Source organism: Pseudopodoces humilis, chromosome 2, assembly GCF_049639895.1.
Source record: "Pseudopodoces humilis isolate 2021_Gansu_Grassland_sample_001 chromosome 2, ASM4963989v1, whole genome shotgun sequence".
In the NCBI taxonomy this organism is placed as follows: Eukaryota; Metazoa; Chordata; class Aves; order Passeriformes; family Paridae; genus Pseudopodoces; species Pseudopodoces humilis.
The window spans coordinates 88,409,698-88,434,835 of record NC_142201.1 but is presented as its reverse complement, the minus strand read 5'-3'; the positions used below and the strand labels follow the sequence as shown (position 1 = coordinate 88,434,835).

The 25,138-nt window shown below is 39.3% G+C and overlaps 1 protein-coding gene across 2 annotated transcripts in view; it reads right to left on the bottom strand.

Annotated features, from left to right (window-relative positions):
* Positions 1 to 2,224: 2,224 nt before the first annotated feature.
* The window catches only part of MAN1A2 (mannosidase alpha class 1A member 2), a 133,475-nt gene continuing 110,561 nt past the window's right edge, over positions 2,225 to 25,138 (bottom strand). The window contains exons 10-13 of one of the 2 annotated variants that reach the window (XM_014253391.2): positions 23,783 to 24,002; positions 16,687 to 16,859; positions 9,246 to 9,361; positions 2,225 to 6,419 (exon numbers count right to left, since the gene is read on the bottom strand). In XM_014253391.2, the coding sequence (XP_014108866.2) occupies positions 6,248 to 6,419; positions 9,246 to 9,361; positions 16,687 to 16,859; positions 23,783 to 24,002 (681 nt within the window). In that variant the 3' untranslated portion in view covers positions 2,225 to 6,247. Of the gene's footprint in view, positions 6,771 to 9,245; positions 9,362 to 16,686; positions 16,860 to 23,782; positions 24,003 to 25,138 lie in introns of both variants that reach the window. The other variant, XM_005523861.3, reaches the window with a different exon arrangement.

Genomic DNA, 25,138 nt, shown 5'->3' with positions numbered 1-25,138 from the left:
TAACCACTTATGGCTTAGGAAGCTGCAGATCACTTCAGGGTACATTTGTGAAGTATCAAAATTCACTTTCCTGCTCTTCTGTTGGAATTTGCTCTTGATCAGGGTTGAGTCAAAATACGAGGTCATACAGACCTTAGTTTTGACTCAGCACAACCATTTTTATTTTCACTTGCTTTTTTCACCCTGCATTGGTGATCTGTGTATTATGGCTGACTGTATGTTCCGTCTTCTCTGTTACTGATTTCAGATTGATAACATCCCAGATTATAGTTTTTTTAGATATAGGTTTTGCTCCTCATCCCAGGAGGAACAACTTTGCATTTTGACTTTTTAAATTTCTCTTCTGCTGTTCCAGGCCTCAGCATTATCTGACCCTTCATTCTCTGTATTGACAACTCTTTCTAGATTTTTCTACAAACAAATTCTTCTTACCATTACAGACAGACATCATACCTGTCACCTGTGACTACTCGTACAATGGAAACCATCTAAGAAGGCAAACAGTGACACTGTTGGTACACATGAACACACAGTGCTTTTTCCTTCCTCCCCAAATTCTTCCCTGAGTTTTTACCTGCAAATAAGTTTGGTTATATGACTGACTGCTCTTTCTCAAACCATTTCTCATGGGAGTTGGCTCAGCCTGAAATACTGTCAAAAAGACTCTTGCTCTTCATATTAAAAAAAAAACCACACCATCACCAGCCTTCACACATCCCACACGTGAACCAGCACAAGAGAGAGTTATGCTTCCTTTCCAAAGCCCATAGAAAGCCTAAGACTTTGCACTGAGAGAAGCCAGCTCCCAGAGCTACAAGACAAAGGCTAAAAATAACCCATTAAAGGATTAATTTTGGGATTTTTAAATACAGCTAATTAATATGCATAGGAAAGGCACATGGTCTCCAGGAAGGAGCACACACGATCACAGAGTCTGCAAGGGAAGGGGGGGCGGGTGACATGCAGGCAGAATGCCAACGGAGAGATAAAAGAGGATAGTCCCTATACATATCCCTTGGGCAGAGAACACGCAAGAGAACGTGTTTCACACAAGGTGGAAGCAGAGGGGTCAAGCATTTCACTGTTCAAGGAGCAGAGACGAGGCAGTGCAACCACAAAGGACAGCACACACCTTGCTACACCAAGTGAATTCCAGTGAGGTGGCTCAGGGCTGAGGACACCTCAGGGAGATCAGTGGATGCAAAAGCTGCTGCTTCGGAAGTGACGCTGCAGTCAGAAGCTGGGTACAGCGTGAACATGCCCAAGCAAAAAGCTATGGAGCAACAGCTGGAAGAAAAACTGGATCTCAAGGTGGATAGCATGGCAGTACAGCAGGGGCCACGTGTTGCACTCAATTATGGCACTTTGGAGGCAATTTCCTCTTATGATCATTACATCCTGAGCTTGAAGCACCCTGGGAAGCTTGGGCATTGGATATAAAGCAGGACACAAGGGCTGGCAGTCATGGTACATCACGAAAACAAGGTACCATGTATGAGCAACATGAGTGACGTCAGACAGAAAGGATTACCTACAGTTAATGTGAATCAGAAAGCAAATCTGGTTATTCACAGGCTGCACTACAAAAAATAGAGCTATAGCAGCAGTTCCAGGGAATTTCAAGGTGCAGGAGGAAAACAAGCTGAAGCCATTTTGCCATACCAGTTTCCCTGTGAATAACACTTAAACATTGGAAACTTTTTCCATTTCAGCAGAGGAATGGTTGGACAGATTTTATTGCCCAACTCACTGGCTACTTAAGACTCAAGAAAAGCTAGGGCTTTAACCTGGTGGCTTAATTATTTAGTACCACTGCTTGTCTGCCTGTCCCTTTACCCTCATCTAAAAGGATCTTTGAACCTTTTAGCTTTCACTAACTTTAACTTTCACTCAGTTTGATAAATGGGGGAGAAATCTCAAACTTTTGTGAGTTTTGGTGGTTTTCACAATGGCACCCAGGAACAGCCTCAAAGTGTTGTGCATGAAGCTGCATCTTGAGAGCCATCTGAGCACAACCTGAGGGACCTGTTAGAAGCGAGGATGGGGTACAGGGGTTTAATTTTGCAACAGGGGGTCTCGATACATGTTTAAGTTGACAAAGTCCTAAGTAGAGCTGCAGGGGAAAGAAAAGTTGCAGCACCACCAAGGCATTGGAATAGGATCAGCTTCACAGTCCAGTGCTACAGGATGCTGCCTTTGGAGGCAAAGGACAAAAACCACACTCTTTTCACTTAAAGACATTCTTTATTCAATCTTTTTTATATACAATATTATTTTTTATCTGTAAAAAGTACATATGCAGGATTCCAGGTCAGAGGCAGAAGATTTCCACATCAGAAGATAGACTTTTGCCCTTTTATTATTTTGGAGGAAAAAAATAATCTGTCAGTTTTAGACAAAGCAAGAATAAAGGCAGAATGCAAATCCAACTTCCACCAAGCGATTAGGATTAAAGGCAACAATTCACCGTAACAGGTCAGGCTGTCTCCTCCGACTTTGGTGGTTCCCAACTTTCCTGGGCAATTACAGAGCAGTTTGTTAGAAGGCGCTGACAGCTGAAGCAGCTCGTGCTTATCATCTCTGCTACAGTTGTATGCACACAACTTGCAAAAGAGCCTGGCTTTTCTCTTTGTATGGCAACTCAAATCCTTGAGTCAGAAGACTTTTCTCAATAGTCAAGGAGTGAGAGGGATGTCTTAATCAGGGTGAACCGATCTCCCAACTACAGTATGGATCGAGAGCTTGCTTTCATTTTTCTCTGGTATCAAGAAGCCTGTTTCTTATTTGTCCCCTTATAAACATGGGTTTGGCTTAGTAGCATGAATACCAAGAGGGCTTTGCTTAGGGGGCGCACCTATAACCTTAAAGGATGGCATTACAGGGAGTGTGTAATTATTATCACCTTTCAGAACCCAGGAAACATTCAAATCTTGTAAAATGCTGTGGGGAAATATGTCAGTGTTTGGGAGCTAGAACATGGCGATTCACAAATTTGCAGCAGGGAGCTGAAGGAACAGCTAAAGTGTGACTGGCACACAAACTACTTGCTCCTCCTTCTACTCCATGGCACTTGCTATATTCTATACTTTCCTTGAACATTCAGTTGGAAGGACTATATTGTGCAGCAAAATTAAGACTCAGAATATCATTCAAGGGTTTTGTTTTTATTTAGAGGACAAAGCTAAGAAGTTGACTTCTTGACTGCAGGACACGCACAGCTCCAGGGTTGTTAATGGAAGCTGCAGAAATCTGGCCTCTTTGAAAAGTCAAGCTCTAATTGTCAGGAAAAAAAAATTTACTGCTGGCAGATCTTGACCAACAGGCAGATTTGAGGCTTGCATTAGGAAAAGAACCATACATCCTTGTTTTGACTGCATGCAAACAGGAAATAGACAATTCTGGGATTTCCAGGCTCTTGCCCAAATCCAGTGTGTCAAAAATGCACATGATTTTCTGTTTTTTATTTCATTCTGTAAGGGGGGAGGGTATTGCAGAATTTGTAAAATGGGACAGCTACCTAGAGAAAATGAGGATTGTTTTGTTAGAGAGTACAGTGCAAGACTCAGAAACAGCTAGGACTAAAAAGTCATTTTTGTGCTTAAATTTACACTTGTATCTTCAAGAAAGTACGACAGCAGCAACAGAATGAAAATGGCAACATTCTACTGTACCTTACGTACCCAGAGGGAAAACAGTCTGAACTTTGGGTTGCACATAATGCCATTTTGCAGATCAGAACCTACTTTCCTGTGAAGGACTCAGAATGAGGGCACATCACTTCAGTCAGAAATTTCAGTATCTCTGGTGCTTGGTAATTAAGCACCTACCTTGTCCAGAACCCATTACCTCCAAACTCTGCTTGATCTAGGAAATATCAGGATGAAATTAATGAAAGACAGAGCAATTAGTCCTTAAGATGCATTATTTTTGTTAGACTCTGCACATCATTAGCTTCTGGAGGAAAAGGACAGGTGGTATTTTAGAGTTATAGAGTATAAACTGACTGTTGTTGGGGTGGCTGGAAAATGAGATACAAGTGTCCTTTATTTGGTACCTGCCGCTTATCTACACAAGGAAGAAATAGCAGTACTGTACATCTGCTTTGAGAACACCACCATCCCATAACATGAAATGGCTTAATCCTCAATTCAGGCATTCTTGTGGCAGTAAGTTAACCCACTGGGATTCACAGACAAGTTAAATTTGAAGGGTTCCTCTTTAATTGACAAGAGGGGGATAGAGGAGGAGAAGCAATAATAAGAAGTTTGCTGTTTCTGGGACTCCAGAATTCTGTCCTTGATCTTTTTGTGAACAGACTGGCAGCCATTCTACACCTCTGTTTATCAGGAAGAGTACAGGGATGGGTCTATGGGGCAAAAAGTGCTTTTATTATTTTTTCTTTTCTTCTTTTCTACCTTTTTTTTTTTTTTTTTTTAACAAGGGGGTCTGCTTTTCCTCTGTCTCCTATATACCCAGAGACATGTCGGAGAACAAGGCAGTCAACTGCACTTTTAAACTAATAACAGTTCTCATAGGATCAGAAAAACAATTTGAAAACACAGCATATCTGAACTTGGGAAAATGAAAAATTACTAGTTCTTCAGTAAGTCACTGAATAATAATTAGAAAAATAAATTAACGTGGGGCCAGAAAGAAGAATCCATTTATTAAGCTACTTCTAATTTTAAATAAACAATAACTGAAATCAGTATTATTTACTATATCAATTACTTTATATGTTCTCAAATTATTTTTAGCATATTGCTGAAAATTACTGTAACAAAGTAACTGCTATTAAGGTACAAACATTGAAACTGAAATTTCCCAAGCTCCATGTTTTTTTCCTCTTAAACTCAAGTAACTGTCTGGAAAAAAAGCATCTGATAGCATTTTTACTTAGATCATATGATGATTTCTATGTCTAAGTGACACAGAAAAATGAAGAATAATTTTGTGTGGAAACTCTACAGTCAGGCGTATAATAGTATGACAGGGACAAAAGTCTTTTTTATATAAAACTTCATATAAAAACATTTATGAGGAGGGAAAATAGTATTCACTTCCTTTAAATCTGATGCTGTACCACTGTAGCTCACTGAAGAGTTCTTCCACTTCAGTACAAAAACATCATCAAGATTTTTTAAAGACTCAACCTGTGCATTAATTAGGAGGGAAACCAGTACCTAAAGGACCTAAAGGCTGTTTTTCACCAAAGGTGCCAGTCACCATGGCAAAAAGATTTGAGAGCTATATGGGGGGATAAAAAAGAATAATTTGAGCTGTAAGGGTTCTAAACAATAGTAAAAAGAGATTGAAAAAGACAAAACTGAAAGGATGAAAAATCTGGAAAGAAAAAACTTTTTAGCAAATAAATGAAGACTGAAAAAGACACCATTTAAATGATACTATCCAGTCCAACCATGAAGTACTTGAAAAAATCCCATGCAGATAGCAGCATCATAAATTAGTGAAAGAAGAGACTCTTCAGTTTCTTTTTCCAGTCACATGTGAGAGACGTTAGTTTGTTTCCAAAGCTCATGTTGGATTTGTACTGGAGCACCCAGAAAAGCAAGTTTTGTTACATAAATCAAAGGCAGTTTTAAGCTTCTGTCAGACACATATATACCTGCAAAGAAGGTTCTCTGACTATAATCCAAAGAATGAAATGTAACAGATTGTGTACAAAAATACAGAGCATCAAACTCTCACTGCTTAGCTCAAGGGGAGCTTTTTTTAGTTCCATATACTGTAGCCTCCTATATAAATCACAAAACAGTTGTGCTCACATTGTCATCTCTGTTTATTTAGCTAAGGGAACCAGTACTAAGAAGAGAATGTTTTTTTTCATGTGACGTAATTTGTGAGGAAGGGAAACTTAGACTCCTTCCTACTCCTGTGATATGCTCCAGACTCTGAGCTTGCCAAATGAGCTAAGCCCACTCTGCTGACAGTGAACTACAATCCAAATGCTTACTAATTGTTTTTTTCTTTTTGGATATAAGCATTATTTTTAAAAGGGAAAATGAGGAGGCAATAATTTTTGTACTTTAGAGTTTAGATGTAACAGATTAGAGGCTCTGAGAATGGCTGCCAGTCTGGACAAGCTCCTTAGAAAATTCAGACAGGTACAGAAAGAAATTCAAATCCTGATGCTGCTGGTGCAGTGGTGGTGCTTTTTGTTGTTGCTTTGTTCATGCCATCATTAAAAAGAAAAAAAAAAAAAAAAGAAAGAAAAATAAAAGAAAACCTAGGTATTTGGAACCCACCCAATCTGAAGAGGTGACTGTGTGTTGTTCCTTGCAACAGCAAGTAAGTTCCTCTCCCTAGATGGGAAAGCCTCTTCTTCCTCATGCTGCTGCATTAATATTATCTGTAGATTCCATGTCTTGCCAGGGTTCAAAGCGCATGAAGTCTCTGTCCTGCAAAAATCACACTGTGTGTTTTGGTCATGTATAAAACAGAACTTTTAACTTATTTATATGTTGAAGAGCTTCGTTTCCCATGCCAATACTTGCTTGACTCCAGGGTCTAGGTTTACCAAGTGTCTGTCTGTCTCCCCTCCTGCTAAAGTCTCAAGTGGTCCATGTAAACAAAACAGAGCTGAGAACAGTCTCTCTTCCTCTTAATAGAGCTGTTTTTATCGATATGCAGGATTTCCTGACAGTGTGGTGTTGGCTAAATGTAAAACAGGCAGAGGATGAGCTTCTGTGTTAAAAACCCAGTTGTCTAATGGTAGCAGATCATCGTTGGAGAAAAGCAGATACAAATACCTGGATACCAAGACAGAGATGAAAAACATGGGGATTAAAGCAGAGCACAGGCAGGCAGGGGCAACAGAGCAGCTGCAGGCCCCACAGTTCAGCAGCTACAGCTATAAACAAATTACTTACTTCTAATTTTTGTACAGCACACACACAACCTTCCCTATTATGATGAAGTCATTTTTATTATGATCAAACCCTTCAATGAAAAGTTGTTACAAAGACAGCATTTTAGTCTTTCCGATAAACTTTTGTTTTTTGAGTCTTCCTTCAAAGACTTGCAGTGCAAAACAAACATCAAGACACCAACCACAAGTATTTGAGGGACAGGAAAGCAGAGAAGTTGCCAAAAAGCTTTTCTTAATGGAGTAAATCCACTTGGAAATAACTAATCCTCTTTAATCCAACCAAAGATTTCATGGCAGCACAAGGGAAATTACTAAACCATGGCAGGTATCTGATTTGTCATCACCATTATGGAAGCTGGTTCAGCTTCTGGTGAGAGGAAATGGGACAACAGATTGTGCAGAGGGTTTTTCACAGATGTTGCACATTATAATACAATGCACAGGACATGAAGCATGTAACAAAATAAGGGTTACTGGACATACACAAAAAAAAGGTATTTGTTGCTCCTTCTTTCTCAGTGCGCACTTTTGAATGTGGCTGTGCTACAGCTCTGTAGGACACAGTGGTAATAGGAATCTGTCCAGGTTTCCTAACACAACTGCTGAAACTCTAAATAGACATTTCCCTTGTTACAGAAAACCTGGCTGTGTGAGTGCAAGCACAACAGCGTGGGGGTACAGGATCTCTCAGCTCCCACTCGCTTTCCTGCCATCCAGAAAAAGACATTTGACAAGGAAAGCGTGTCATTCCCATTAGTGGACTCTGCCATGTCCAGAATGTGCACACTTGTTCTGCTGTTCCTTTGCTCTCTCTCTATCTGGGAGTGTGTCTGCTGCTTTCAGCTGTGTGTCACTGCCTGATCAATCCTTCTGCTGCCTTTATTTGCTAGCTCTATCCACAATCCAGTCAGTGAAGCCCTATTTTTTCTTTCCTTCCTCATCTATTTACTGTTTACAGCTAAGAATTTCTTGCAGAGATGATTCAGTTTTGTCACACGTATCTCATCTCCTTCTCCGCACTCTTCATCTGTCTTTAAAGCATCATGCCCTTCCTTTCCTCAATACTTCTGCCTCACTCTCTCCTGCTGCAGCTCTCCATGTTCTTTCTCACCACAGCAGCAATATTTCATCTTACTCAAACTCACCTTTCTCATTTGATTCACACTTTTCCTTTGAATAACTTAGCAACCTATTTCTCCGTCTTGGTCCTTCCCACTCAACAGGTACCTTCATGCCAGGTACTGCTCAAAACTCTCAAATTTGCTGTGTATCTCTGATAAACTGAAGTATCCAAGAGCAACAAAGCGTATTTGGGATAGTTACCAAATTTGAATTTGAGAGGAATGAATATGCAGAAGTAATCATCAATAGCAGAAAAGATTACAGCAGACATTGCTTAAGACATATTTTATGCCCTCTTCTGAGGAACATCTTAATTTTCCTCATGACTTCACACCTAACCCTTCTGTCTTTATTTTCACTTGGGCTATCTTGCTTGACCTTATGTTCCCTGCTTTATCTCAGTGTGAAACCAGTTTCTGGTCTGGGCTATGCCAATTGCATCAATGTCAAAAACATCTAATATCCAGCTCTTCAATAAACCTTTGTTTTGTTAAACAAGCAGGAAATGCTGCTAACCAAACGTCAGTAAAAATTTCCGAGTTCTTTCCTAGAACTGCCACTGTCTGCAATGCTTGCACTGTAGTATATCCAGTTACTGAATGATGCATCGGTGAATTTTCAGATCTCCCTGTGATAATTTAAGATGCAGACAGGATTCTGGTTATAAATCGAAAGTCAGCCTTGCCACCACAGAAGTCCCTTAGGAGCAAATTTCATTCTCTCATTTGGCTTTTTTAGGCAGATCAATCATATACCATCAGCTCCTGGAGAGGTACTGTTTCTCTGACCTGACCTGTTTGAAACTGCTGCCTCTCTCTTTGGGACCACTGCTTTTAGTCTCCAGAAAATGAACTTGAAGGATTAAGTGAAATAAAATTAAAGAAGACAACAGAGGAGGTAGCAGTGGCTGACTTTCTTTTTAAAATGGTAACACGAGGCAACAAAGTACTGTGATTACATAGAGGAATTTGGTAAGGAGCCAGCAGGATAGAATAGCCACACTATCCCCTTACACATGTACTTGGAGCCCCTTTTTCCTGGTGAGACATGCTGTGCTGCCTGAATTAGGCACAAGAACTGCCATTTTCAGGACCTGCTTTCTCCCTGTTCCATTTTGTGTTCCTAATACTCAAAATCAGTCTTTGTCTCCATTAGCTACCTGTGGAGCCACTACATTCTTCTAGAATTTAGATGTGAGCTTTTACAGAAAGTTGCAGGAGTGAAAAAGACTTACTTCAAAGTTTCAGCAAGGAAAAAGCTCTGCTGTACATCATCGTATGTAGGAGACGAGGAATAGACATCCTTGACACCAGAAAAGCCACCACTAACTCGGCAATACTTTTCAATTGCCTGCAAAAAGGAAGGGAAAAGACACAGAATTTAACTGTAGAACAAAATTTGGAAACTACAAAGCATCAAGCTTGGTCAACAAAGAAGGTGGTTCTTTTTGTGCTGCATTTTTCTGCTGTGAATCTCGTTGTTGAAGGATGCTACGGACATTAACAGTTTATGCTGAAAAAAAAAGAGACTGGACACATACAGAAGTAGCATCCTTCCAGGGTTATTAATGACACCACATTTGGCAAACTGCTACGTGCTAAGAAAGTATTCTGGGGAAAAACACTTTCTTTCCTGGGTATTTACTGTTGGCTGATATTGATGACATGACAAGGACTCTGTAGACTTTTTCTCTGAGCTCATGCAGTTCCTCATCAGTGACACTGAGTAGAACATCCATCAGTCAAATCAGTGCAATAAGTACTGTGATGTGCACAGGAAGGTAACAAACAACTCTGGATTTTGGAGCTGGAAGAGTCTGAAGAGCTACAGGAATTCTTTGAATGGTAGCTAGTCACAGAGACTTACTGAAAGTAGAAATAAAACACTCATCTTTATGGACTGTTGGTTTCATCCTGTAAACTCTTCTAGCTGCTGCTTTCTTCCCTCATCTCCTTCTCCTACATATGCTATTCTCTGTTTCCCCTTTACACAGCTGAAACTCAAGTTAGCTTGCGTGCTGGACTGCAGCAAAGCTCTTTACCTTTAAAGTATGGAGTTTAAATCCATACACATTCTACGAAGGAAGGGGCCAATGGATTCTCCCCACCTCCCCCAGCTCCAACACAGTACTGTAAAAAGCACAATGGAAGAGGAGGGAACTGGAAAGAAAGCGTTAGTAGCTCGGAGCACCTCTCGCCTACACTTTCATTATTCCACTCGCACACACGACCCTACAGCACACAAGGATATCAGCCATTAAAACTGGCTCCGAAGAAACAACTCTGAAATGATTCACAGGTTATTTGTGCTTCCCTGCTGCTTTGACTGTGCTTCCTCAGCAGACACCAACTCTTTTAATAGATTCATGCAGGGACAGAAAAGAAGCAGGGGTGAAGGAAAATGTTTGTCTCGGGATGTCTGTCATTACCAATGACTGAACGTAGCTACCTGTAGCTCAGTAATCTATGATTCAGCCCGATAGCCTTGTCTGAAGCTCCTCTCCACATGGTGCTTTAGACCCAGATTTTTGTTAATTTTGATTTTTGCTAGTTATACTCAGCAGAAGCTGAGGGGAGTCAAGGCAGGGGAGCAAATAAGTTTTGAATTATGCCCTTTTTATGCAAAGAAAACAGATTCAATCAAAACTCTTCAAGGACCTCAATATCGCCTTTGCATACTAGAAATACTGGGAGACAAAGAGGAATTTTCCACTGGACAAATGGACTAAGAATGTCAACAGATGCTGTCACTGAAATCAGGAGAAAAAGCACAAAGTTGATCAGGATACCCAGGACAGTAAGTCACAGCACAGCAGGTACTACAGCTGACCTCCTCCTAGAATACAGTCTTACCCTGTGGAAATCTGAGCTGTTCGTGGACCAAAGAATAATCCAGACTGTACAAAGTTCTTTCAAATTTCTGAAAAGCTGGGTTTTTAGAAAAGCAAGTGGAGAGACTGACAAAAGGATGTTACTGGAATGGCTGTGGCTCTAGAGCCTGAACTTATGCCAAGAAAAGTACAGTCCTTCTTGGCAAAATCTAATTTTGCTTGCTGTAATTCCTTATCTCAAGCACAGCTTTCTCTAAGTTTGGATGGCAACACTCCATTTTTTATTGGGACTCGAGTTGAAAAGGAGAAAGTATTTGGATGAATTATTTTCAGATTTGATTACCACTGCAGGCTAGGCTGTACTGAGACTACTCTCATGCTAACATCTGGGTTGACCAGATTTTCTACAGTGAAGAGAAAGGTGTATGTCACACATCTAACCCAATGGCACCAAATGCATGATAATCTCTTTCTCTGCACATATTGCACAACAAAAGTGATGCTACCTGCTACGCGGCAGCCAAACAACCGTATCAACAAAACAAACAACCCCAACACCACTCTCTCCACACAAAATCAAACCTAGCCATTCAACCAACCAACAAAAAGGAAAGAAAAAAATTAATTGCTTAGCTTCTGAAGAAATAATGCACATGCTGTTTACATTTGCATATTCCTCCCCAGAACTCCTACAGCCACCAGGTAAGTGTTATATGAATAAACAAGAGCCAAAGCACTTTTGCTTTATAGGTAGAAAATGAAGTGCCTGCTCTTGCCACTATCCGCTTTTACAATAATACAGAACATGACTTTGTGTCTCCTCTGAAGCATGAAGATGGAGGAGGAAGCCCCAGTGGTTACAACTCCTGCCAGAATTCCCAGCATACAATCTGATCAGGACAGAGTTTCTCTGGTCAACCAGTCAGCTGATGCTATGTGCCACAGCCTGTACAGGAGAAACCTGCTAGTGACCGTGGCAAAATGAAAACAAGGAATAAATGGTACCACTGTTAGGACACCATCTCCTTCCTCCAGAAGAATTAAATCCCCAAGTCAGTGTAAGAGACAAAACTTGCTTATTTTGGAAATTTGCTAATGGATAGCACTGAGAGTCTGCTCTATGCTGTAGAGATCTCATACTTGGTAACTACATGCAACTCTGGTGAAGCCAGCAGGCCTACAAGCCGGGAGAAAGAGAATATATGATCTATAAAAACTTTTTTTTTTTCCTTACGGTTACCAAGTAACCTTATGTCCTCAGGAATTTCTCCTTGGGAAGGCAGACTCTTGTTCAGAATAGGCAAAGGATTTACCCTAGCTGATCATAGTTCTACATAATACAGGTAGTAATGAACTACACAGGAAAAAAGCCCCTGAAAGATTGCTTTACAGCTATTCATCCAAATAGAAAATTTTAAAACATGAACAAATAATTTGTCCTTGATTCAGAGCTGTACAGAACTTCAGGACACTGGGTGAAAAGCTTGGTGCCACAGACAAGCTGCTTAAGTGCCACTTGAAATTTTTAGAGTTCTGTCTTCACACAGATCTCAGAGTACTTGGTGTAGTGACATCTGATTTGCCACCCAGATTCACTCCAGAGTTGAAGACCAGTCTCTCTGACAAAACAATGCTAAATTTACTGCACCCTAGAATATAGGGAAGCTCCAAGATGACTGGAAAGGTATTAAGGTAATACTGCTACCATTACGAGGCATTGGCAGACTGAATAATTTTAGGATGGCACATCTAATCTTGGTTCCAATCAATTACAGAAAGACATGAATATATGTATACGTACATGTGTATGTGTATGTATATGTATATAAGAATTGGAGGATAACTGACACCAATCAGCATGGCTTTATAGAAAACTATCTTGGTCACAAGCTTGATTTCATTCTTTGAAAGCTACAAATTTGACAAATAAAGGTAACTGTAGAGCTGTAATAAACTTAAAAGCTTCTAAGGCAATTGGCGTGGTATTTAAGATGTTATGGGAAGACAAGGCAGCACTATACCATATCAATATAATTCAATTTAAAACTGACTGACAGTGCTCTAAGAAAGAACTGGCAATGCAAAATCATCACAAAATAGAGCTGCTTCTCACAGAGATCCACAAGGAGCAGTCTGAAGTTTTATCAATCATTCCAATACTGCTGCTGGCTAAAATGACAAACATAAATAACAGCAGACAGTGTAATCTACTGGTATCTGGGTGCCAAACAAAATGAGTTTCATAAAACCACACGCATAATCCCAAATCTAGTCATCAAGACTGTGTAACTGCAGACCCAGGCTAGCCTGGAAGGTAGAGACAACCTTTGGAATGCAGAGACAATTCAAAAATTTCCATAGCTTTGTAAGACAATTCATTCTAAGTTCCTGCTAGGACATTGTGGCGGATACACACAGGGACAGCAAAGGGAGACAGCAGCTGGGACACAGTGTTATTTTTGCACAGGCTAATTTTTTTTTTTGGCTGAACTCAAAACCGGAGTATGCAATTCTAAAATTATGTTTTTCAGAAGGATGATGAACTAATGTAGGTGCAGGCATTTGGAGAAAATGTTTTACAGTGAGAGACAATGCAATTTGTTTAGCATCTTCAGTAGAGTCAACACTAAGCTTACTATAATTTATGAAAATTCTTTGGAAAGAAAACACAGGGAAAGGACATTTTAAAATGGCATAAGAAGTCATAGGAAAACCCAGTGGTTGAGAGCTGAAACTAGGCAAATTCAAGTGGGAAATAAAACATGTTTTTTTTAACAGGAAGAATAAATAAATAATGGAACAAACTACCAGAAGTAGTAGGCTTTCTAGTTTCCTTTATTCAAATACAGAATAGAAGAGGAGAATATTCAACAGTATACTCCCGCCAAATACACGTGTCTCAACTCAAAAGTGACACAAAGTGAAATTTCAGTGCCAGGGAGGTCAACACGAACCTAAGTTCTTTGGAAATAAAATATGATGTGCCTCTAGATTGGATCCCAGCTCCCTCAGTTTCTCTGAGGGTGTTTCTTGTGGCATATGTGACTTTTCTTGACTGTGCCAAGAACATGCCCATAAAAACTGTGCCAGTTTCTTCACCAGCTGTCATACTCACAGCTTCTAACCCATGAAACTGTGAAACCATATTTCTTTTACCTCCAACCTATGTCTGGCTCTTTTCTGTCTACTAATCTTCACTAAACAGAATCACAGAATGGTTTGGGTTGGAAAGGACCTCAAAGATCATCTAGTTCCAACCTCAATGCCAAGGGTAGGGATGCCACCCACTAGAACAGGATGCTCAGGGCTCCATCCAACCTGACCTTGAACATGTACATCCACAGCTTCTCTGGGCAACCATTTCCAGTGCCTCACTCATCATCACTGTGCCTATATAAGCCACCATCTTGCTTTCTTTAATAAGCCCCCTTTATGTACTGGAATGCTGCAATGAGGTCTCCCTGGAGCCTGCCCTTCCCCAGGCTGAACAAACCCAGCTCTCTCAGCCTGTCTTTGCAGGAGAGGTGCTCCCACCCTTGGATCATATTTGTACCCCTTCCTGGAGCCTGCTCTAACAGGTCCATGTCTTTCTTGTGCTGAGGACCCCAGATTTGGGTGCAGCTGAGGTCTCATGAGGGCAGAGAGCTATAGGTCTTTCCACCCCACCTTACTATCAATCTTCAACTTGCCTGAAGTTAGCCTGAGCTTCAGGTCTTGTCTATTTATTTTCATTGTTAGTAGAAGCTCTGACGAGCTCCACAGCCTCTGTGGTGCAATCCTACTTAGTGAGATACACAAGTCCACAACTCTTAATTGAACCCTTAATTCACACAGCTCAGATTAGTAATTGACTTTATATGCCTATTGTGAAGTGGTGGCTCTTATTACTTTCAAATAATTAGCCTGAGAAGGATTTTAGTAATTTTCTGTATTTACCCTGAGTATCTTGCATGCATATTTCTGTAATACTTCAGCCAGCCCCCCAGCACACCATCATCCAATTTGGCTGGCCCAATACAATTGAGATGAATGTCGTCTCTAGTGCTAAGTACAGTATTAGGGAGAATTAGCCTTTTTTTCATCAGGAAAGAGACAGAGACCCTGTGACAGGGATTTATGATCACTGAGGGAATGTAAGCTTGAACTTCCTGTTTTTTCCCCACAGACACTGGATTTGGAGAAATGTAACAAAACAGGCCTTGGACAAAGCATAGGATTTGCACTAAAGTGCATCAGTTTTGTCAAAAATTATAGATAATAAATCCAAGTATGTTTCAGAGATCAGAAGGCAAAAGGAAGACAAATTCAGATAGTGTTGTACAATAGCAGTAAGCCAACTGCTCTGCGTGTCACGCCAGATTCTTCTCTATTTATAAATGATGGAATAAACACAGCCAGAGCTGTGTGTGAGAGGGAAGAAGAAAAAGTAGTGAGTAGGTGTGAGGAATAAACACAAGAACTTATTATCTACATGCAATGAAAATCCTGGGGAACAAAAAGCTTGAAGCTTCTGTGTCAGTATGACAGTGGGCTAAGAAAATTCCTAATTGTGGGAAGAAGGGGTTTGCAAAACCATTTATGAAGAAGTCAAGAATATTTTATGGCTATGTTCAATAAAGAAATCTACTATCAAGGAAACAAGCAGAAGAAGGCAGTCTGCAAGGACAGAGGCAATTAAGCACATGGGCTGCTTGATTTACAACTTCAATGGAGGTTGACAGAAGGATAAAACAAAATCCTACCCCACATACAGAGAAAATTGGAGGCAGGGGAGGAGGAAGGGAGGGTTTGTTTTGAAAGCATTAACAGGGACCAAGACAATGCAAGCAAATGAAGAAAGCCGAACAAAATGCAATTAAAAGACGTGCTTTGCAGTGTGCTTAAGAGACTGATCCTGGCCTGAAAATCTTTACATTTGTAAATTCTTTAACCTATTACAAAGGACCCCACCTCAGCTTGGATCATCCAGCCATTGCTTTTGAAAGGAGCTGGTGTTAGACCAGCAATAATTTGAAAGATCTACACAGGCAAGGAGTAGGTTATTAACTTGGTCATATTAGAAATATGCATAGCTTAGGCAGCAGGGATGATGAGACTCAATGTTTGATGCTTTGGAGACAGTAGCAATGCATTCTGGAAAACAAATGCTACAAATGTGGAACTCATCTCCAGAGTAACATAATTCAGGTTGGAACAAAACAAACTAAAGAGCAAAACCACACTAAGATACAACTGTAAAATACCTGGCCCCTTCTAGGTGTTGCAACTGTGCTGAGGGATGGATAGTAATGAGCTTGGCTAAATATTCTGAATACAGGCATCTCAACAGATCTCTTCCCACCCTTTTTCTTGATTCCTTGCTTCTGGAGCAAAACTGAGTTTCAGCCACTGAATAAACTTACCCAGTCTCCTGGTTTGTCTCCTCCTTTGCTTTTCCCTCATCTCCTTTGGCTGTAGTCAAAATATTTCATTACTGTCTTATTATCTTTAATGTTTATTCTCATTTCTGAAACTGGCTTTGAGCTGTTTCCAAAGACTGATGGTGCAATAGCAGGGAAGTAGAGAAACTCTCAGGGGCTGTGCAGTACTGACAACAGTAGGAGTCATGACTAGGGGTGTCTATTTCCACACCTAAAATTCATGAACTGTATGATGCTGAATACACCTCTTACCTGACTCAGCAGATGCAAAATAGCAATAACTGTGTGCACCCTCATAAGTACCCCAGTTTACAGGTGCCTGTGAAAATCAATTATGACTCCAAGTGTTTTGGTACCATGAGACTGAAGTGGCTTCAAAGGGGAGATACACTAAATTAAATTACTGACAGATGATGAATAGTTACCTGTGTTGCCTCCCAGCCCCACTGCCTGTACTTGGGATCGTGGGTGATTCTCCACATATACCAGTAGGTCTCAATCACCTCTGGCCTTAGGATGTAATACTTCTCATTCTGCCGTACAGCCACCGCCTCCACGCCACCATCAAATTTGAATGCTTCTGGGCCCAGCTTTAATGCTGCAGAGAAAACACAACCAAAAACAAAGTAAAAATAAGAAAAACTTCCATACCAATCTTTGCAGGAAGGATGGGTAGGAGACTACATGCCAAGCTTGTGAAAAAAACCAGAACCTAGCTAGTCCTTAAGCAGTCTCATAAATATTTCCTACTGTTGAGGTCTATAATTTTTCTTATGAATAATTTATCAAATTCCTGTGAGAAAACTACCTATTTTGACAGGACTATAGTAATACTCTTGAAAACTAATGAAACACTAAGAATATAAACACACTAACACATTCAATTATAGGATAAAATTGAAGTGACTGACATCAGTTCTTTATAAGAAAAAGAAAAAAGAAAAAAAAGGGTCAACACAGGTTTCAATGTCCTTTGATCCCACCCAGCACAGAAGGAAAAGATCTTGGAACTAAACCAAATAGCATCATGCCAAATAATCTGTATCTGTATCCAAACTGTTGGTTTAAGGGTGTGCTGTCAGGCCACTGTAACTGATGTGCTGTGATCTTCAAGTACAGGGTTTACAACTGGACAATGAAGCCTTAAGTACACCTGAAAATAAATCTCTGAACTAAAAGACTCACTGTTAAAGCCCTTAAAGGAACCTGTAAAGGCCAGCACCTAGCAGACTATTTGTATAAGAACAACACGCCTGTAGAAAAACTGTCTATAATATGAAGTTGCAATTACACATATTTTGTATTAGACAGCTGCACGCTGTTCCTCAAATTTAACATTAATAATGTACTCTTATCTACAGCTGCACCCCACCATTTGTTTTGACAGAGAATTTTTAAGGCGCTGAACTCTGAAGCTGCACTTGAGCTTTAAAAATTATCAAAGCAATTAATCATGTAATTCCTATGGGCCAGAGGTTCAAATTAAACATGGTTTCAGAGATCTAAAAGGGGAACCTTAAAATACTATAATGAAAAATACAAGCAACTCTCAGTGCATGCCCCAGCAGAAAATCTCCAAAAGAAGTTCCCTCATCTTTTTGTTTCAAGGGACTATGGCTCTGGATGCCAAAAGAAAAAGAATCACTCTGCTTCAGTCACATGAATAGTAAGGGAAATTCCATCAAGAAATGTTTACTGCACTTCTTTCAAAATGGGTCACTTTGTTGGTTTCACTTACAAAATTAAATAAATTTCACTATAAAATGGAGGAGATTAGAAACAGAGTTCTACCTATCCAAAATTCTGAATATAAGAATAGTCATAACACGACCAGATTCTGTCTTCTCCAGTATCACATCTCCAACAATAGCCAAAATGAGACATTGACAGAGAAGTACCCATCAAATATATGAGATACCTTTTTCCATCTTTTCTATCAGCCTCTACTGTTTTTGAGGTCAAGACTTCTCCCAAACTAGACGTATTTTTTAGGTGGTCAGTAATTCTTAATAGATTAATTTCCCAAGTACTTATCAGGTGTGTCTTTAAATCTGTGTAAGCCTTGAGCATCCAAAACAATCTCTGCTAAGGAGTTCCACATCTCTAATACCTATTTGATGCAGAACCACTCTCCAATCCCTATGTGATTTTGCAAATCTGCTGAATCCTACCTAGAAGGTCCCTTTTCCACCCTGAATAACACTATCGAATTCAGTTGTGCCTTGAATGGAAACTGTTCCATGCCTTTAGTTAAACTTCTTGCCCTTCTCTGCAACTCTTCCAATTCTACTATATCCTTTGTAAAATGAGAGAGGACCAGCAAATACAGGAAAAAAAAAAAAGTGCAGATGAGATTAATACAGTGACATAATAACATTTTCTATTTTGCTCTTTCTCATTTTGTTTCTCCTGAGTACTACTGAGTTGACATTTTCATAATCTCAAAAGCAATTTCCTGAATTGCAATGGTCAGTTAACACTCATCATTTAATATGTGTGGTTGGAAATAATTTTTTCATAGGTGCCTCACTTTACATTTAACTACACTGGATTTAATTTAGCAATTTATTATGCAGTTACTCAACTTCATAAGGCCCTTGTGTAGTGCTTTTTATTTTTTGCTATTATCAGCACACTTACCTTACTGTTCCTGCCCTTTTCTGATCATTTATATATGTGTTTTATTTATACATATTACATATTAAAATATGAAATGTAAGTATACCATACACTTACAATGTGTATAAATAGAGTATATATTTTACACACTTATACACGTATGTGTAAATATATATGAAATATATCAGAGTACTGCTGGTTAACCAGCACTTATTCATTGCAAGAATGGACTATTTACCTCAATTCTGTTTTCTATGTTATTCCCATTTTCTTCCTCCATGCAGGTATGTGCTGCTTAGACTGTAACTGTTTAATGTCCCTAATGGGCCTCAGTAAAACACCTGTTAAAAAAGCCTTCTGGAAGTCAGGGAAATGTGACAGCTATGTTAGTCTTACCCACCAAAGAAGCTGGATTTCAGGCAGTTCTGGCGATCCACCACCACTGTGATGTCTTCTCTTGCTTTGGAACCTACTCGTGCATTACATCTTTAATTATTAACTCACACCTACTCCTAATGGTATTGGGCACTACAAGAAATTAAACTACCCAAGGATGGGTGAACTCTGCATATTGTGATGATTTCACTGAATTCCTATCTGAAACCAAGGATGTAAAATTAATCACAGCACTTCTGCTAATAGCTGACTAAAGAAAGGAAGCTATTATGGGCACCAGTACCTTTCAGGGGCCCTTCTTCTAAGCCAAAAACCATCTAAGGCCATTTTACAATGCTACAGTCACAGAATAATCCAAATATTTTCATATTAATAGCGCTAGTAGACTATAGTCTAGGCAGGGAGAGCAGATGAAAAACAATTTCATACCATTGCAAAACTGCAAAGCTGAGCAAGCACCATTTTAAAAGATTTTAACTGACCTAAAGTTGACTTCAATGGGAGCTGTATTTAGCACTGCCAAAAAAAAGGGCAAATCTGTCCTTTTAGATAAACACATTTCTAATTTTAGAAATACTTCTGAAAATATTATATGTTTTGTATGTTCCTTTAAGACTACAAACAATCTAGCAATAAATTTCCTGAAACTAAGAAAGAATTCATAATTATATTACTTGCTAGGCTTGAACTCATACAAAATCAGAGGAAGAGAAAACCCAAGATACTTCTGTTTGAGACTCTGAACTACTCCATCAACACACATTGGTATTTCATACATCTCACAAAAACATGTTATTATTCTCGTTTCTTCAGCCTTGCCTGTTTAGCTGCTTACTGAGAGTCTTGGGACAGAGACAGCATCTACTCATACCCTTGCATATGTCTCAACTGAAAGCTTAGTCATCTGGCTTATTCTGCACTAGAATTGTCACACATAAAAATCAGCTAAAGCTGTACCGCAATTCTGAGGACAGCTCTTGTCAAGAAACTTTAAAGCAGTGCAAAAAAATTTCATCCTAAAATAAGCTCTCTGTAGTCTGTCAATATACACTATCAGCTAATGGTTTGGAAAAGTCTTATGCATAAGGGATGGTATAATGTACTAAAAATACTGTGTGCTATAGATCAGCACACAATGCTGTATATACAGATAATTGTGCCTATTTATCTAACCTCTAAAATTCCTATGAAAGTTGATTATTCAGACTGTTTTGTTAGTGAATTTCAATTTCATTTGACTTCTTTTTTGTTGCCATCTACGGATTTCACATTTGCCAATTATTTTATGCCTGTGCCATGTTTCTCAGTGGTGCATGTTAAGCACAAAAAACAAAGAACTAACCCCCAGAAACTGCAAGACCTCAAGATGTGCAGTACTCACACAAGCTTAAATATTGAGAAACCTTGCACCATGAAGCTCTATTTTTGTAGCATTACCAGTGCCCACTGACTGCATTATGATTTCTTGTGCTGGTAAATGGGCATACAGATCAGAACATGCCTCCTCTATCTTTGTTTTTTTCAATCTTCTCTCCAAACTGAGAACACACTGGACTACAGAAAAATCCTGAAATCTCCTGTCATAGGATGGAAAATTTAGGACAGCTGCAGCATTAATCTATTGATAGTTTATGGTACAAAAAATAGCAGAGTAGGTAGGAAGCAGAGCCATGCTTCCTAGATTACACATTGTAAGACTATTCTGATTACAGTTTTCTCATTGACCATCAATAAGCCTTTTCAAACTATTGGTATTTCTAAGGGGTGCCACATGCATTCACAATTTCCTGAAGAGGGGAAGAGCCTTGGAGGGGGCTCTCATGCTGCCACATTCAATAGATCCTGGAAACACAAATCCCTTGATCAGAGGCAGACCAGAGCCATGACTACAGCCCCTGCCTTCACCTTCCAAAGACCACCAGCTTCCTCCAGCTGCTGAATTAGAAAGACATCCTTTCAGGAGTGCTACAGACTGATCCTCAGCTCAAGCAGAATCTAACAAGGATTTTCACAGAGCCATGGCAATGGCCCAAGCTTCTCACAACATACTTAGTCACTTCTCCAGCCTCTGACTCTGGAGTCTAAGGTTTTCTCTCAGATATTCCTGGAGAACATTGATAGATGACTCAGATTATCAGCAAAACTATGTCCCTGCATAAATTTCTCAATTACATGGCAGTGATGCCAGTTGCTACTGGGACATAATCCCCAAGAAAATACATCAGGAATACTTTCAGCTTCTCTGTACTAGTCAGCACTGAAATAACCAGCTTTCTGAAATACCAATTTTTTTTTTTAACAGGCTTTCAAACCTGCAATATGTGCAACAGGCTGATGACAGTTGGCAATAGAATGCCCTTATTTTCCAGAAATGCTTTTATTCTGTGAAATCGTGTTTCAGTTTTGCTGAGACTCAAGCTCAGCTATGGAAATTTAGGTTGCCTTATAAAGTAGTATTTTCATACTAAAATATTACATCACCAGGTACCTACTGTGGTTTATTATGAGCAGCCGTGGGATGATACAGGAAAGGGCAGCTCTGCTGGTTTATCTAAAGAAAGAGTTCCCCTGCACACAGTCTCTGCATCCTTCTCTCTCCTCTGAGGATGCCAAATGGAACTAGTTATCCCAAGTCTATAGGAAAAAGAAATCAGGCAATCCCCTTTGCCTGCTAAACCTTAAACCATCCTGAACCAGGATGACTGACTGCCCTCCTAAAGATGCTTTTTCTGCCATCAGCCAGTTCTGCCATTAAAGTGTACAATTATGCTCAAATCCTGCTGTTAAAACATAACAAAGTAGTTAACATTTTGCACGTATAAGTACTTAATTTTCTTTGAAAAATCAGTCCAGAAAATTAAAACCAAAACATCCAAACACAAACAATCTACATTCCTGGGACTGCATGACTGAACAAAAGAAAACAAGGGCATTGCAAATTTATTGCTGTCTGTGCAGCTCTCAGTCTTTCTTGCTCATGTGTTCTTATACAGTCATTAAATATGTAATCAAAACTTTTATCTCCCCCATCTTTTGACTTATTTAGGGTACAGAATAAACATCTGAGGGAATAAAATTAGGTCTGCTCAAACAACTGTGAATTTAACATTGCTTGTTTTTAAATGTCAAATTAAACATTTAAATGCAATTTTTCAGAATGCAACAATAGCTGCTATGTCATACCTTTTTTTCTTAATCATACTCGTATTTTTTTCTTTTCCTTTTTTCAAAGCTGTTGCTATCCAAATAAAATTATAGGTTGTGTGACTGAATTATTTAAAAAGACAGGCAACTATACAATGATACAGTGTAATCCTGTGAATAAATACATGAATTCTCATCTTAAAACTGCTTAAATGTTAGTTACCATTATTTCTACTAGGAAGGAATTTCAGAAGCTCACTTCTTTGATAGCTATGCAAAACCATTTCCAATTTCCAGCCTACATTTATTCACAGTGAGCTTAAAAATCTTGCTCTTGTTACAACTGTGTTTTTTTATATCTTAAAATAACTATTTCTCCTCAATGTTTACCCCTTGAGATGGCAATAAATTTGTTCCTTTCTTTGGTATTATTTTTCTAGCCTGAGCAGGCCAATTTCTCATATTTTCCCCACTGCAAGATAAAAGCTCAGTCCCTCTATTCATTCTGTTGGTCCTTCTCTGCATTTGTTCTACTTGAAATTCAGATTTATACAGAGTATTCTGGGTGACAAATTACACATCTTCTAAGGCAGTCTTAATATTATCTAATCTCTACTGAAAATTCTTCATCTGATACAGACCAAAACATTTTTCAACTCCCAGTTCAGACAAGAGCTCCTGACTTTTTGTAGTATACTTATTTCTAATAGTCCAGTTCTCAAGATCTTCCTGCTTACTATTCTGAGACTGTTCCATTTTAATTATGTCTTACAACTATATGGCCACCCTAAGCATAATCACTACACTTCAAGCATCAAGGTCACGACTAAAGATGTAGAATAATCCTGGTCCAAAAGACTGACTTTGGGAGGCTTGCAGACCAACATTGAAGTGTAATGCTGGCTCCTCACTAGTCAGGCCTTTGGCCTTCTCATAGTCTGCACAGTAGTCTTCATCCTCTCTTTAATTGTCCTTACTCAGAATAAACTATTAATAAAACCAGTAAAAGGTCTATTTACAAATTTTTCCCTCAACTGCATGAACAGTATACATGAAATTAAAAACTTCCCTATATATCTGTGAGGACAAGTGTTCACTCAAATTTCTTCCTCCCCATACCCATATCATCTATCTTAGCTGACTGATCCAGAACTGAGGATAAACATGCATGAAGAAACCGTGAAGTCTGGGTTTAAATTTACTCACAATGATGCAGAGCAGAAGTAAATACATAGATGTTAAAAATTCATACTGGTATAAAACCAGTGTGTGTTAGACAAGGTTCATAATAAATCCTAAAAATAATTACAACAGTTGGTGTACTCCAACTATTGAAATAATTAGATTAAAAATAAGCCTTACCTGTCCTGTCATATGACTCATGACATGTATGTGCAATTTCAGCTCCGAGCTGCAAATAATGTCCAGCTTTATCATCTCTGGAACCATCTGCTCCAAGGGCAAACATTCCACCTGCAAAACAGGTCAGATGGCCCATCTTTCTTTCAAGATGCCCATTCTTCCACTCCCCAATGAAGGTCAGTCCTCCATTGGACTTTCTGATGAGATGCTTTTCTATGGCCTACAAAGAGATTAAGAGAACTTTCAAATGCTGTTTCACATTCAAGTGTTACTTATTAAAACATTCCTTTATCAAGTGAAGTCTGGTTTTCTAAACAAAAATAATTTTCTTTTTTCAAATTCACTTCTGAGCACTACAGGAATAGACAGCTATAAGAATATCATTTCAAAGCACAAAAAAAAATACCCTACTAAAAATGCTAATGACATCTAACATAGGAAAATCACAGCATAGACAACATTGTACTTTTACTTGAGAATTCAGCTCAATTGTCTGTTAGCTCTGGGAAGTACCTATTTACTGCTCTGTGCACTCTGTGTGTACTCAGAAAACACATCCATGTTGGAAACTTTTGGTCAGCAACATATGCAAACCTGTACCCTCAGCAACAGGAATGTTCCAGCCACCATCTGGCTTCTCCATAACAGCCTTCTGATTGCACATTCTCAAATGATGGGTGTTAGAGCAGCTATCCACAAAAAACTTTATTATTTTATACATGAGGCAGCTGCTGCTTTCTTTTTGCACATTTGTAGCAATATATGTTGTTGCTTGTGACTTATAAATGGTATCTTTCTCTTAGAAGCTGGCCTAACTTCCCAAAGTTTGCAAACTAGATGGAACATTTGCTTTAAGCCTCTTTCAGAGAGGATCACAACCCCCACCAAGCTACTGCAGTATTTACTAGATGTCTAGCATTAGACTGTGAGAAAGTAATGAAAGAGAAGTGCTGGTCTGCACTCTTGTTGGGCTAATTCCTTCACCAATACCACTGACGGATCTGAGGTTTGTGCTAATGGCAGGATCCAAAGAGAAGAAGGCAGAAATAACTGACAGAGCAGAAACCAGTAAGTCTGACAGCTGCCAGGGTGGTTGTCTAACCATCATGCAAATTGGCATTGACGACTGTCTTCTGCTGCTAAGCAGCCTGATGTGGTTAACTGTACAAGCCTCATTTGGTCTGAAAGTACTAGTACTTTCTAGAAATATTGGATCTGCTGGAAACTGCCACTAGGAAGGATATTAAGATCTGGAACATTAATTCTGTTGATTCCATTATTTTAGACTGTGACAAAACTGACATTTTTTGACCATATGGTACAAAAAAGTTGTGTTTTGTTTGAAGGAAAGCCATT